The sequence below is a fragment of the Aythya ferina genome (genome assembly GCF_964211825.1).
Source record: "Aythya ferina genome assembly, chromosome: 15".
In the NCBI taxonomy this organism is placed as follows: Eukaryota; Metazoa; Chordata; class Aves; order Anseriformes; family Anatidae; genus Aythya; species Aythya ferina.
The window spans coordinates 13018897-13033967 of NC_140314.1; the positions used below are offsets into that span (position 1 = coordinate 13018897).

General features: G+C 58.8%; 2 protein-coding genes and 1 long non-coding RNA gene across 13 annotated transcripts in view; all 3 read right to left on the reverse strand.

Moving 5' to 3' along the window:
* CAPN15 (calpain 15) overlaps positions 1-6482 on the reverse strand; it is a 44665-nt gene extending 38183 nt beyond the window's left edge. For 7 of the 11 annotated variants that reach the window (XM_084537432.1, XM_084537440.1, XM_084537439.1 and 4 more), the window contains exons 1-3: positions 6268-6374; positions 2554-2906; positions 2285-2466 (exon numbers count right to left, since the gene is read on the reverse strand). The gene's annotated coding sequence lies outside the window, so the exon portion shown is untranslated. Of the gene's footprint in view, positions 1-2284; positions 2467-2553; positions 2907-3731; positions 4611-6267; positions 6375-6417 lie in introns of those variants that run through there. The other 4 variants (XM_084537436.1, XM_084537437.1, XM_084537435.1 and 1 more) reach the window with 4 other exon arrangements.
* Positions 6483-9296: 2814 nt separating this feature from the next.
* LOC311445122 lies at positions 9297-11745 on the reverse strand. The gene is made up of 2 exons (XR_014698217.1): positions 11530-11745; positions 9297-10959 (listed from the first exon to the last, which is right to left on the reverse strand). It is a non-coding gene; the product is annotated as an uncharacterized lncRNA (long non-coding RNA).
* Positions 11746-13195: 1450 nt separating this feature from the next.
* NDUFB6 (NADH:ubiquinone oxidoreductase subunit B6) lies at positions 13196-15069 on the reverse strand. Its single transcript, XM_084536829.1, has 4 exons — positions 14803-15069; positions 14615-14707; positions 14409-14453; positions 13196-13350 (listed from the first exon to the last, which is right to left on the reverse strand). Exons 1-4 carry the CDS (start codon positions 14980-14982, stop codon positions 13282-13284), a joined length of 387 nt encoding a protein of 128 aa, XP_084392955.1. The 5' UTR covers positions 14983-15069; the 3' UTR covers positions 13196-13281.
* Positions 15070-15071: the final 2 nt, after the last annotated feature.

Below are 15071 nucleotides of genomic sequence, written 5' to 3' on the forward strand. Positions count from 1 at the left end.
ATGAAGAGCTGGCCACCGAAGAAGAGAGCTGCAGCGAGAAGAGGAGCCTCACAGCCAGCGAAAACCCAGGGCACAGACTCCAAAAGCAGTCTCAGGGGAAGAGGGAGGAGGAGATGTCCCCTGAGCGCGCTGGCCCAAGATAGTCCAGCCACAGCTTGAATTCAACAGAGATTAGAGAGAAGACAAATACACGATTCATCCAAGCCACATCCAGTTGCATTCCTTACTAGAAACAAAGCCCGGTCTTCACTGTGCTGCCCTGTCCAGAACCAAAACCACCTCCTTTCACGAGGACAGCAGTACCTGCATGTCTCCCCCCGCCATTTTTACATAATTTGGACTTTCTTGGCTTTAATCAGGCATCGTGTCCCACCTTCCAACCAACTTAAACACTTAAACAACCACGTCTCTTGGCTGTGCCTCGGGCAAGCGCAGAGGCAGGACCAGCCTGGCAGCCACCAGTGGCATTTGGCACGTCCATCACAACCAAGCAGGAGCTGAAAGCACGAGACTCACTGGGAGGTGTGCGAGAGGCTGCCACCCTCCCCGCGAGCACAGGGAACGAGAACAATGGGCAGGTGGGGCAGGGAGTGAGACAGAGAGGCCACAGAGGTGATTTCTCTCCCGGCACAGCTCGGTCCTGTGACCTAACGGGGAGCATCACGTTACTGCTCGCCCCTCTCTCCGCATCCAGGTTTCACTTGTCATCCTGAAAGACGCACGAATCCTGCGTGCTGCCAGCCCAGCCACGCCAGCATTTCTGCTGATGCTGCCCCTGAGGTTATGACCGAATACCCCCGGTGTAAGGGAGCAATGGAGGCACACAGCAGTGCCTGACACCACGGCGACGTTCCCGTTCCTCACTGGCGCAGCCGTACTGGATCCCTGGCTGCACGGCAGGAGGCTCCTCGTCAGCTACAGCCATACAGCTGGAACTGGGGGATGTGCTCAGTTACACACGGCCTGAAGCAACAGCTGCCCATGAGAGCAATTATTTGAGCAAATACAACGAGCACACGAGGAAAACACCGCGCTGTAGATGAGAGGGCTGTAAACTCCTGCAGATGCTTTCGGTGAGCAACTGCCTCCGCTCCCGCAAAGCCCCTGCTGGGCCACCCAACACACCTCCGACGGAGCTCACCTCTCCCCCAGCACCAGCCAGCTGCTGCCTGGAGCTGCCTCAACCCAAACAGGCAGACGGAGAGGAGACTGTGTGCTACAGGAGTCACCCACATGCCTCTCGAGATGCGTTTCAGCCTCCTGGGGTGCTACAGACCCCCAGCCTTCCCTCCGCCAAGCTCTGCTTGCTAAAGCAGCAGGCACAGCGAGGTCAGGGAACGGGAACAAGGGCTTTGCACGCCCGCAGCACCACTCACGAGAAACCCCAAGGCTGCATCTAACCTGCTGCACGAGCAGGGATGCTGCTGCCCCAAGCACCATTGAGAAGTAGCCCCGGCACAGCTCCCAGCTGGCACCCACCTAGTGACAGCCACCACTCAGTGCGTCTGCAGGGCTTCACCGACCCCAAGATGTGAAAGGAATCCTACAGACCGGAGACCAAGGGCACACAGAGACTCCAGCTAGCCCGCAGGCACCCAGGCAGACCCGAGCGATGCCAGCACCCATCCAATTAACCCAAAGCCCCGGCCTGGGCTAAAGCCACATCAGCTCGGCTCATTCAGACACAAGGCCAGCCCCACCAGACACTGCCCTGCAGCAGACACCACGAGCGTGCCCTGAAGGCAGCAGCTCCGAGCAGTTGCCCCGCTCACCGCCTTGCCCTGTCTCTGCAGGGTGGCCACGAGCCACCAGGCTAAAAGCAGCCCGGCTGTGTAAGGCACCGCGTGGCCACGCTGCTGTCCCAGTGCCGTGGCAGCTCCCAGCCTGGTGCTGTGGTTACTGCAGGCAATGCAATGCACAATTCCTTCAGTTAATTTGTTTTCCTGCCCATGCATTGCCTCAAACACGTGCTCAGACAGCCATGCAGGCTCCACAGTTTAAGGTTGCAAGGTCCTGGATGAGCCCTCGTTTTCTTTTCCACCCCTACAGCTTCTTCCTCATCAGGAGAAAACCAGGGGACAGCAGCATCCCCACCCGCGAGAGCGTGCGGCCCTCGCACAGACGGAGCAGGGAACACTCAGAAGGAACCAAAACGAGAGAAGAGACGAGACGAGAGCACGGCAGAGAGGAAGCGGGGTAACCACACTCACGACACACAGCTCTTCGCCCTTCCAGCCCCTCCCGGCCCAGCCCAGAGCCAGCTGCAGACAGAAAAGCCTCTCACCCGACCCGGCTGCTGCTCTGCGGAGGCGATGCCCGCCCGGTGCGAGGTCAGCCCGGCGTCCCCGGGATCGAACGGCTGCTGCTGGCGCCAGCTGGACGGCCCGGCTGGGGCATGCTCCGCGCTCTCTGCACCGACCCGCCGGCACCGCTGCGCCTGCCAGGAGGAGCGGCAGCTGCGCCGAGCTGCCCAACGGAGAGGAAAGGCAGGTGAGGACAAAGGGCTGCCGGGACCCCGGGCCCGTCGGCGCCGCAGCGGCACGCGCAACCAACCTCACATTTTGGGTCGCTCACTCGGCGTCCGCTCGAACCGCGGCTCCCAGAGGGCTCGGGGCTTCCTGCAGCATCGGGCCGGCGCTCGATCCCACCTGGAGGCAGCAGTCGCGTGCTTTGGGCTCGGCTCGGGCTCTTCGCTCTGCTGTCAGCACCTCAGGCTGTGGCTGCACGGTGCTGCTCCCTCCGCTGGCCTTGGTGCCGGGCTGTGTCGGGTAACGGAGCGCCTCACGAGCGCCGCAGGGTCTCAACGATAAGGATTCTGGAGAGCTCTCGACAATTAGCAACAGGGCAGGATCCCCCAGGAGATCCGCATGCGAACGGAGGGACGTCTGGAGGGGCACGCTGCCTGGCTGTTCAGATACAAGAAGAGACGTTAATTACCGCGCACGGCCAGGACATCGTTAGCAGGTACAGATACTGCAAATTCAGAAGCAGAAATCCCTCGGATTATGTCCAATGTGCCCATCCCCATACCTTCAGATGACGTCTGAACGCCTGCCTCAGCAAAACCAACAAACCTCCCTCCCCCAGGACATTTCCCCTTGCCCCTTCAGACCCTCTGCTCTCGGAACAACCTGTTTTAATTAAATTAACACTCTGTGAAAATGCTGTCTCCTTCAGGACTGGCTTCTATAGGACAGCAATAGGAACCCTTGTCCACAACATTTTGGCTAAATCGCATGTTTTTCCTTTCTCTATTTCAGACTGGGGAGGAGGCAAAAACAAACAAGGAAGGTTTCAGCACACAGCACCAACAGAGCCCATCCTGTGCCCACCACCTCACCTCCTCCCCGCAGCCTGGGCAGGGCACGGGGCTCTCACGAGGAGCTTTTCTCTCCACGCGCACTGCTGAGACCCCCGGGCAGCGGGAAGCAGACAACCTGCAGTGAGCACCTGGGCCTGCAGCACGTGCTGCTAAGGACAGCAAAACAGCTCACGAAAAGCACCGCAGGCAAGAGGTGCCGCTCAGGAACCAGCAAAAAAAGTAACCAAGGGACTGATTGAGGTTGGAAAGGCCCACCCCGAGCCTTTCAGCCCGAAGGTCTGCACAGCACAGGCTGCACAAGGATCTCCCAGCCCAAAGCAGCGCCGGGCACTCAAGCAGCTTACGTCCCACAGAGCTGAGGAGGCAGCGAGCTAAGCACCAGAGGACGGAGCACCCCGTGAATACGTACGTCGGTCTACGTGCCACCGCGTCACTTTTCCTGCAGGAAACGTGCTCGCAGACGCATTGTCTGGGAGGAGAAACCGCTTAACTGCCAGGGCTTACAGTAAAACCTTCTGGCCGTGCTGCAGCTCCACGGGCTGCCCGAGCCCCCCGCCGGCAGGCAACGGGTGCGGACAGGCAGCGCAGAGGGACCTTGCCCACAGCGGTGCCACAGCACCCCCGGAGAGCAAAGTCCCCCCGGCACAGCGCCGTGCCTGCTTCCACCACCCCGTGCAGCCGCTGGGGAGGTGCTGCCTCGCCTGGCAAAGCTGCCCGAGGTGCAGCCCCTATGCAAACAGCTTGGTTTCGGGAGCAGGGCGATCTGCGGGCAGAGGAACGCAAGCTGGGGCAGGCTGGGAAGCTGCCGGCCACCTCCTGGGTGCCCCAGACCCACCCAGGCTGGCGCTGGGTACGAGGCGGCCCAGGGGAAGCACGGCAGAGATGTGTTGGGGTGATGCCACCGGAGGGGACGACGCCACCACCGACCCCAACACTGGCCCTGGGCTGCTACCAGAGGGACTGCGCTGCAGGCAAGAAGCTGTTTCCTCCTGACGGACACTTCTTGGCGTCTGCCCTGCTGGCGTGCGTTTGTAGGGGAGCAGAAGTGTGGTTCCAATCCTGCCTTTAATGCACAAGCCTAAAGACTCGGCTTCAGTTTTTAGAAATCAAACTTAATCATCTCAAGCTGGCAAAAATAGCCCTGTGTTCCCTCAAGTTATTTTCTTTTCAACTAGGCGGGCTACGGCACAATAGGAACTATCAGCAGTTATGTACTCAACCTCCAGAAACCCGAAGGGCCGATTCTAGCAACCCACGGCAGCCTTCCAGTCCTCGCTGATCTGTTTGCTGGAGTTAACCTGAAAAGCGTGCTGCCCCCGAGCCGTTCAGCAAAGTCCCCGTCCTGCTAATTGCATCAATATAAACGTATTATCTCGGCTGTCAAACAGGACTTCGCTCCGCGATGTAAATGCCGAAAACCGATTGTTCTTTCTGCTTGCGACACGTTGCTTCAGATCTTATTTCCTTCTAGGACTTCCTCCTCTGCACAGGCACCTGGGCAGCGGTGTTTTTTCCAGAGCAAGAGGAAATGGCACACAAAACCCCTCCTTATCTTTTAAGCAACTGAGTGTGAGCGAGGAGTTTCAGGAACACCCTCGCTTCCCCCCAGCCCAGCCGAGACGCACAGAGAGGGCTCACAGGAGCCGTGAAGGCCAGAGTTAAACTCGTCTCCAGCACAGACAGCAGCCCTTCTGCCTTCCTCAGCTGCCACTGCTGAACACCAGGCGAGCAACGCCACCCCAAATAGCAACCAGAGTGCAACAGCAGTCCAGGGGTGGCCTGCTCCTCCCTGGATCCAGCAGCACTGAGCCAAACGCAGGCAGAAACAGGAGGCTCCTGGAGGGCAGCACGCAGCACAGCTCGCTCTGAAGAGCAGGATTACGGTGGAGAAGCAGGAGGAAGCCCCCGAATCCCCCATACAGCGTGCTTGCCCAAGGCTGCACTACACGTGATGGTTCGGGGAGCCCCAGGTTCCAGCAGACCCGCTGGCCGTGCTGGTTTCCTCCCCGTGCTGCTTACTGGGAGCGAGGCGCTGCAGGCAGCCCTCCTGCAGGACACCAGGCTCCGGCGTGCGCTTCCCAAAGCGGCCACAGATCCCAGAAAGGCCCGACATCAACTCAGAAATGAACAAAAAGCGGGGCTCCCAATGAAGCAGGGCAGAACCCAGCACCTCTCCGGGCAGCGAGTGACCCCGTACACACCGCCCGCATCCTGTGCAACCCCTGCAAACCCCACAACCCCCCACAGGACCCAGCGCAGGCTCACCCCATCCTCCAGCCAACGCCAGCAGCTCCACGCCTGGGCAGGACGCCCGACCTTTTTTTTTTTTCCTCCTGTGCGTGTGCAACTTTAGCAGTTTTGCTTTTCGATATTTATTGCGACGCCAAAGCCCTTCTGCCTGGCACACGCCTCGGGCTCCCCTGCACAGTCCGGCACCGGGCTGGCGCAGGCTGCCCCTCGCTCCCGATGGAGGGAGCCTCACCCGGAGCCTCCCAAGGCCTCTCCAGCCCCAAACCCCGGCCGGGGAAGGGAGCGGTGCCGGGTGCCGCCTCCTGCCTCGAGCTGCTGAAGCCTCGGCCACGAGCGGAGGCTGCCGCAGCGCTGAGCCGGTGCCCGACCCCGGGCAGGCACAGCCGGGATCACCCGAACCGAGCCCCCCCGGTGCCCGTTAGGGCGACGCTGACACAGCCGGGGGGGCTCGGGGCCGGGCAGGCCACGCCGCGGGCCCCGGGGGGCTCCGAGGAGAGGCGAGGAAACGGCGAGGCCGCCCCGACCCGAACGGCCCCCGGGGGCGCCTCAGGGAGCCGGGCACTGCCCCCGGGGCTGCCCCGAGCCCTGCGCCCGCCTGAAGGACGCCGGCGGGGGGCGAGGCGGCCCCCACGGTCCCCCCCCGATCCCCCCCGGTCCCTCCCGGTCCCTCCCGGTCCCCCCCGGTCCCCGCTCACCTGTGCAGCCCCAGCGGCCTCGCTGCTCCGCCGCCCCCCGGCCCCCTCCCTCCCCTCCCCCCCCAGCGGCTCCCGGCCCGCTCCGCCGCCGCCTTTCTCCCGCTCCGCCGCCGGCCCGGCGTGCCCCGGAGTCCCCACGCCCGCCCTTACGCCGCCGCCGTGGCGTAGCGCCCCATTCCGGCCCCCGGCCGCTACGGCGCGGAAACGGCGCAGAGGCCGTCGTGAATAGCGCGGGGAGACTACAAGCCCCAGGGGGCGCCGCGCGGAAGAAGCGAGCGGAAGAAGCGCGGGGGGGGAGCGGGGCACGCTGGGAGTTGTAGTCCGCGGGGCGCCGAGGCGGGGCGCGGCGCCGCGGCGGGGCAGCGGCCGCGGGACCCCCGCGGCGGGCAGCGAGGAGGCGGCGGGAGCGGGGCAGGGAGGCGGCGGCGGGCAGGGCCCCGCGCCGGGCCGGGGACTACAACTCCCAGAGTGCCTTGCGGCCCGCCCCGGCCCTGAGCTGCCGCGGGCCTGCGGGCACGTGGAGCTGCCCACCGGGACCGGGACCGGGACCTCCGGCAGACCCCGGGTCCCCAGCAGCCGGTGCCGGCGGTCCGGGGAAGGCGCCGCCCGCGCGGAGCCGGAGCAGCGGGGCCGGGCTGGGCCGGGCCGGGCGTGCCCTGCAAGGGGACGGAGCCCCGGGGCTCGGCGTTCCCGGCTCCGCTCCTGCCCGGCTCGCTAATTGCAGCCCGTAATGACCTGGCGGCGCATGAAGCAAACCCCAGATCGGCTCCGAGCTGCCTCGTGCTGCAGCTCCCCGCGGGGACCTGAAGACAAAATGTGTGTGGCTGGAAGGAAAAGGGCGCTTTGTATTCAGGGGACAGCGGCTTCAGGCTGCTGGACCCGTCCTGGCTCATGCGTTTGTGAAGGGATTGTGATAGCAACACGTGCTGGGCCTGGCAGGCTCCTCTACAGACAACACAGGGGCCAAACGCTAAATAAATGAAGTTTTTGCTTCTGTTCAGCTCTCCATAAGAAGGAACTGCTGGTCGTTGTGATGCAGTTAGTTATCTGTAGACATTTGAGGCTGCAGGAACAGCCCTCCCTGTGTTCTTTGGGCATGAAGTGGGGGTACAGACCCCGCTGCCCCCACTTCCCAGCAGGTTTCGTGGGCTGGGGAAATGGCAGAAAGCAGCACTCCTGTGTCTGAGCCCCAGGGCAGCACAGGGCAGGATCCAGGCGTGTGGGCCCACAGGGGCAGCACCCTAAAACAGCCGCAGGGCTGCCCTGACTGCTGCAGGGCAAAACCTGGCAGGAGCCCCAGGGGAAGTTGTGCATAGAAAGGCACCGCTGACTACAGGGTGGTGGCTATTTCAGGCAGGAGATGTCACTGAGATGTCCACATGTCCAATAGGTCTTGTGTTGCAGATGTCTTCATCCATATCTTCTACCTTATTGAGTGCATCTGGAGATGAGGAAGGATCCTCACTGTACCTAAAATCCCTCTGTCTCTTAGGTGTGAGCAATTCAGTCCAGTCCCTTTTCACAGAATCACAGAATATCTCAAGTTGGAAGGGACCCACAGGATCATCAAGTCCAACTGCTGGCTCCATAAAGGACCACCCAAAAACCAGACCTGATGCCTGACAGCAGTGTCCAAACACTTCTTGATCTCAGCAGCTCAGTGCTGTGACCATGTCCCTGCGCAGCCTGTCCCAGTGCCTGACCACCTCTGGGTGCAGAACCTTTCCCTAACCCCCAGCCTGACCCTCCCCTGTCCCAGCTCCATGCCGTCCCCTCGGGTCCTGTCGCTGTCCCCAGAGAGCAGAGCTCAGCTCCTGCCCCTCTGCTCCCCTCGAGAGGGAGCTGCAGGCCACCATGAGGCCTCCCCTCAGCCTGCTCTGCTCTGGGCTGAGCAAACCCAGGGACCTCAGCCTCCCCTCACAGGTCTTGCTCTGTAGGCCCTTCACCATCTTTGCAGCTCTCCTTTGGACTCTCTCCAATATTTTAGGCCCTTCTCATATTGTGGTGCCCAACCCTGCAAGCAGTGCTCAAGGTGAGGCCGCAGCAGGCAGAGCGGAGCAGGACGAGCACTCCCTGAGCAGTGCAGTGCCAGCCTCGGAGCACCCCAGGACACGGTCGGCCCTCCTGGCTGCCAGGGCATGCTGCTGGCTCAGGTTCAACCTGCTATCAACCAAACCCCCCAGATCCCTCTCTGCAGAGCTGCTCTCTAGCCTCTCATCCCCCAGTCTGTACGTACAGCCAGGGTTGCCCCTTCCCAGGTGCAGAATTTGGCACTTAATCTTGTTGAATCTCATGAAGTAGGTGAGCAATTGCCCAGCCCTCTAGTCTCTCAATATCTCTCTACAAGGCCCCTCTACCCACGATAGAGTCAATGGATCCTCCCACTTTAGTGTCACTTGTGTTGTTATGTGTTTGATTATTAATTGAGATGCAAGAGGAAGCACAGCTGCATAGTATGGAGTGAAGGAGGGGAAAGGGAGGAATCACCACACACTCAGTGGGTTCTAACACCACATCCACCTGGAATCATAATGGCTGGAAAACACCTCCAAGATCATCTGGTCCAACCCTTCCCCTACCACCACTGTCACCACTAAACCCTGTCCCCAAGCACCATGTCCAGCCTCTCCTTGAACACTCCAGGGATGGTGACTCCCCCACCTGTCTGGGCAACCCGTCCCAACGCCTGACTGCTCTTTCTGAGCAGAAATGTCTCCTCATTTCCAACCTGAACCTCCCCTGGCACAACTCGAGGCCATTCCCTCTGGTCCTATCACTGGTTACCTGTGAGAAGAGGCCGACCCCCGGCTCCCCACCCCTTCCTTTTGTGCTGAAGACCCAGCTTCTGACATCCAGCTCCGCTGATGTGATGAGCCTGAAATTATGCTTGGCCCTCAGAGGCACACAGAACAGACTTAGTTACGAAGCAATTTCAAGTACTGAATGAATGCCAGGGTGTTCTGTTACAAAGCCAGATGAACGGGGATGCACATCACCTAATTTTAGGTATCTAAACTGAGGCATTTCAATTGTACTGACCATCAAGTTTTTATCTATGAGCATTGGAGACAGACAATTCCAGAGGGGGATTCCAGTTATTACAGCACTTGAGATAAGTTCCTATTTCTGTCTTTGATTTAAAGAGAAGCAAGTGTTCAGCCAACGCACCAGAGGCATCAATATTTCAGTGAACTATGCTCCTGGAAACAGATGCCTTAGCGGCACTGAAAGCCTTGCTGAAGTCAAGGTAAATGGCATCCACTGCTCTGCCCTGATGAAACCTGACCATCTTACCACAGAAAGCAACCACACTTTTCAGGCACAAAATCATAGTAAATCCATGCCAACTGCTCCCCATCCCTATCTTCATCTGCCAGAAATGTCTTCTACAAGGAGTCATTCCATGGTTTTTCCTTGGGACTGAAGTGAAGCTGGCTGGCATGGGCCATCTGTTGGACCTTTTTTGATGAAGGTAGAAAATGTGATCTGGTCATGAAGACTCTCCCCTTATCAACGGGGCTTTTCAAAGATGGTAGCAAGCAGCTTTGGAAAAACATCAGCCACTTCTTGCAATACTCTGTGCTTCAATCTCTCATGGATTTGCACAGTCAAGATCCAACAAGCAAATGCCACACAAAGCCTCACGGCTTCCACTGTACGTCAGTGTAGACAGAAGTGCTGAGAAGGCTCCAAATCTTCAGTGTCTCCTCCTCATGTAAATGATCTTGCTAGGCACTGATCATGAGCTAATACTCCAAGGGATACTCTGTGGGATGGCAGAAGCTGGGGACTGACCTGGAGCCCACCCAGCTCGCCATGCATCAAGGATAGCACGCCCAGCGGTGAAGAACACCGGAGGATGCATACAGGATTCTTGGCTATGAGTTCTTGCAGGTGCTGGAACCAGCAGCTCCTGCTTGAGGTGCATCAGGTGAGAGAGGAAGGCTGGGGTGGCCAACCAGCTGAGGATCTTCCAGTCCTTGTCTCCCAAAACATCAACTTTTTAATGACTCTGTCCTTACCTCCTGTTTTACCCTAGTTTGAGACTGGCAAGCAGCTATTTTCCACACTGTCCTGGTACCTGGCCTCAGCCTGAGGAACACGCAGGTCCTGATGGATCTCCAAAGGGTTGGTTGGAGAAGTCATGGCCCAGAGCATGAGATCTATCACCCATATGGGATATCTCCTCTATGAGTCCTTGAGCTTGCAGTAGAAGGCTTTGTGCAACAAAAAGGGTGCGAAGAATACGTAACAACTAAAAATACATTTTATATACATATGCCTATCACTGACCAGAGATGATCTAATACTTTTTTACCACGTAGGCATCTCAAAAAACTGGCATGGAGTAGGTGTACTCATGCGCATACACGTGTATATGGGGTTTTGTTTGTAACACAGGATGTTTAAGGTATTGTACAAACCCAGAATCACTTTGATTTCATTGTCAAGGTAACACATCACCCACACTGAGGGATACAAGACTCAGAAGGATTTTTCTGAGAGGTCCAAACAAACCCCAAGGTCCCCAAGGGAAGAGCCACACTGCGTTTATAGAGAGGAACCTTCATTTCACGGACACAACACGCTGTTAGCACTACGGTGTCTTGCAGTGGGTGGTTAGTCCTGCTCACCGAGTCCCACATTCTGCCTTCTTCAGCAGGACAGGCGAGGTGCTGACGATCAGTTCTCCTGCCATGACCATGCTCCGCGTCACGCAAAGTCTTTGTTGGCAGGGTGGTGACAGTCACATCCCTCCCTGGTCTATGGAGAGGTGTCTGCTCCCTCCCTGTGGTGATTCTGGAGCCCACGTACCAGCCCTACATGTGCCTGTTGGCCCAACACACCCGTTCCTGAGACTTGGGACCGAGTCTGTGACCTAGAACAGACACCTGGGCCCCTCCTCATAGGTACACAGGGGATCACGGGTGGCTGTGATGTCCCCTAGGGGTGCTGGAGCTCTGACATCCATGGGACTTGAGGTGCTGTGAGTTCCCTGTAGTCCTGTGGGATCTCTCACTAGAGGGGGAGAGGTGTCAGGGTTTCCCTGGGGGAGATCTGGGAGCCCTGGGGGTTCCAGGCATCCTCACAGGTATGGGGATGTCCCCAGGAGACGTCAGGGTCCCCAGTCCCCCACAAGCACCGCAGAAGCATGCAGAGAGACCTCGGAGATGTGGGGCACGCCAGCCAGTCCCTCACTCATGTGGCAAGGGCACCAGGGAGCTCCCAGGGGTGTTTTGGGCGTTCCCAGCAGGCACTCACCAGGGGGGCAGCGGGCTCGGATTTATCCTGGGAGCACGACGTGTGCAGGCGGGGGCCGAGGGAAGCCTCCCTCTCTGTGGAGCTGTCAGAGCTGGCCAGGCTGAGCGGCAGCAGGTTGGTGCAGGCAAAGGTTCTCTTCAGGTTGTAGCAGTTTTGGGGAGTGCTGTTCCTGCGGAACTCTGCGATGGGGGGACTGACACATGGGGCAGCGACCCCCGTGACCATGGTCAGGAACCCCCCGAGACCCTCCCAACCCCTCCATGACCCCCACCAGCCCCTATTGCCCCCGATAACCCTTCATCACCCCGTTACCTCCCAAATCTCCCCCTTGACTCTCTATTTTCCCAGTGCCCCCAGCAGCCCCCGCTGACTCCACACCGTGCTGGTGACCCTCTAGCTCCCCAGCATTCCTGCCCTGAGCCTCCCCACGGTGACCAGTGGGGGTCCTGCCACCCCTCGCCACCTTCCTTCACCCCAGTGCCCCCCAACCACTCCCCAGTCCCTGTCCCCATGCTGTCCCACCCTGAGCTGCCTTTTACCCCGGGGAGGAGATGGCCGCGTGCCTGGCGAGGGCCTGGGAGGATCCCGGGCCCAGCAGGGGACAGGGGACGGGGGGCTGTGCCTGGCTGCCCAGCGGGGGCTCCATGGCCTCCAGGAGCTCCTTCGACTGCAGGAGGGTTTTCACCCCCGCGTTGGCCATGGCTCTGCCGGTGCGAGGAGCAGCGTGCTCGTGCAGGTGCCGTCCCTACCGGGGGGGTTACGGGGGTCTGGCAGCCCCCCGGGGGCTCCTGCCCGCAGCCGTGACATCACAAGCATCGGCGGTTCCATCAGGTCACGGTGCTCCTGTCCCAGCCCCTCGCCTTCGTTGCCTCCAGTTACACTTTGAATTGCTGTTTTAGTCATTTCTAGCCCCAAACGAGCCACCAAAATACTTGTGGGTTTGGCACTAGAGTAGAGGGCAATATTCCCCAGTGCAAAGTGCCACGGGTGTGAGGGGACAGTGAGAGCAGGACGACTCTGAGTCAGGAGAGGCTGAAGTCAGAGATAAGTGCTAAAGGATAAAGAATTTTGAATAAAGAATTTAGTAAGAATGAAGAATTTTGACTCAGCACTTCCAAACCTCATCTCCCTACTTCCCTTAAAACAAACTATCAGGCAGACCTTTTGGGAGGGCTCACGAATCTCTGCTCTCCTCCCCAGCTGGATTCTTTGCTCAGGAAGAGGCAGTTTGGGGCAGACTAAATTCTCAACGTGCTGATTCACAGGCTGGGATAGGGGAGGCCAGTGGGGCACCAGGTGCCACTTCTGCTACCCTCTGCTGGCTGGGATGGGGGAAGCCACGCAGGTGGAAGCTTAACTTTGTCTCTGTTGGTAGCAAAGGGATTGCGAGGCTGCCTGGAAGAGGACAGCTGTCGTGTGAGGGTGCGCAGGAGCTTGCCAGGGCACTATGTGTTTGAGCAGACAAGGAAACCTACAGCACCTCTGCTGTTACTGCAAGGCCCCGCTGTCCTACCGTCAGAGCGTGTCAGAAAAAAAAGGAGGTGGGGAGGAAATCACAAGGGCTTAGCAATAAAACTCACGGAAAGCAAAAGAAACTCCCACACGAGTAGCAACTGGAATAGGCTGGACTACGGAGGAAGTTAACAACAGAAAAGACGAGACAACGCAGGATAAAGACTTTTATAGAAGTGAACAAGCAGCTGGCTGCAGTTCTCGCCTTGTTTGCTCACAGAGGAAGTCGGTTTTCAGCCATCAGTGGTGCCCAGCAGATTCGTCTTTCAGGGGTGGAATAACTTCTCCCGTCTCTAAAATTCTGTCCCCCTAATGGGAAGAGAGAGCATGGTGAGCATTTTCTCTTACAACCAATCTATTCCTTTACACAGTTCAGTCTTTCACTTAAGCTGTGACTGTCCCCGCTTCCAGACAAAAAAATCTTGCTTCAGCTTACCCAGAACATTCTCATTCACTCAACATGTCCCAGGGTGCTGGCAAAACATCACAGCCAAGTTATGCAAAATCTGTACTTGCTTTACCCCTTTCTTTTCATGCCACTGAAATACGGACAAGCATTTAAAGAGAATGTTGCTTTTAAAATTTGCACCAGATTTATAGCACTGCATAACCACCTTCACAGCACCACCCTTAGTGAGTCTCCAAAGCGGTCTCTGTGGCACACAAAGAGCTGTGTAATCCCTCAAAGAAATCAATCCAGTGCCTGACTTTTGTTTATTAAAGCTTTAGGCACTGCTGTGGCCTGCTGAACTGACCTTACTCGAGTGGTTGGGCTGATGTCAGAGACCCACAGCTTGACTGCATGTTGCTGTGTGGTTGATAGGGGCAGAACTTTCAAAATTATATTTTATTTTTAGATGAAGCAGAAATAGCAGAGCCAAACTGATATGAGAATATTTGCCCACCAACTTGCTGCACTGATCAACGAGCTGCAGCTCAGAGCAGTCCAAGAACCACTAAAGACCAAACCACCTGACAGACACTGGGCAAACCAAGAACCTAAGAGGAAAGCTTTGGGCTGCGGTGAGCCCTGCAGGGTCTGCATGCTCCGGGTGCAGACAACATCAGGGGACGTTTGTGTTTCCTGCCCAGGATGGGCAGCACTGCCAGCCAGGTACCTGAAAGTCTGCAGTTACAGAAGGGAAATGCCAATGAAACAGGAGCTGTCTGCTCTAAGAATGAGACAAAAACTGTACAAAAATACCGTGAACATAGTGCAGTGCTGCTTCAGGACAAGCTGCCTCGTGTGCATCCTTCTGTAAATCCTCTTTACAGCTACTACACAAACCTGTGCTTCTCCTCACGCCTTCCTTCCCCTGCCTCTACTTACAGAGCCGGAGGGTGACCCAAGCAGTCAGCGGGCTTACCGGGAATATTGCTGGGTTGGATGAGACAATTCCATACGGCGCCCTCTGAAAGCACGAAAGGGGAGAGAGAAAAAGGAGTGTCACCCAGCGGAAACCTCAAAGACCTGAAAAGCGCCCAGCCCTCCCGAAACACGACCTGCGCTGGGCGCACGGCCCGGTAACCCGGTTACTGAACCACGCGAAGCTGAGGGGAGCCCGGCACGCACCATGACGTGGTACTTCACGTAGTAGTGGACGAGCCAGGCGGGGATCAGCACCTGCGCCACGAAGAAGCCGCCGGCCTGGTAGGCCCGGAACACCTGCGGGGCACGGAGCGGGTCAGCGCTGGGGGCCGGGGCCTGGCTCAGGGCTCAGGGCCCGGGGCCGCCCCCCTCCTCCTCTCCCCCCCCCTCACCCGCTGCCGCCAGAGGCCGCCGGGCTGCAGGAAGCGCTCCCAGAAGGCGGCCACGGGCCCCAGCTGCCGCCGCGGCAGGACGGGCTCCCGCTCGCTCAGCTCCTGGTCCCGCAGCCAGCGCCGCCGCAGGACGCGGAGCTGCTGCAGCCGCAGCCGCTCGTCCGCGCTGAAGCCGCCCATGGCGAGGCCCCGGCCCCGGCCCCGCTCCCGGCCCCGCTCCCGGTCCCGGCGGGCGCCGTGTCCTTGGCGACGGCGCGCGGCGATGACGG

Bases quoted from the DNA above. Each gene is read 5' to 3' on its own strand.
- NDUFB6 (XM_084536829.1), bottom strand. From the start codon at position 14,982: ATGGGCGGCTTCAGCGCGGACGAGCGGCTGCGGCTGCAGCAGCTCCGC. The intron at 14,454-14,614 runs GTGCGTGCCGGG...TCGTGCTTTCAG, and splicing joins ACGTGAAGTACCACGTCATG to AGGGCGCCGTATGGAATTGT. The intron at 13,351-14,408 runs GTAAGCCCGCTG...TCTTCCCATTAG, and splicing joins CCAACCCAGCAATATTCCCG to GGGGACAGAATTTTAGAGAC.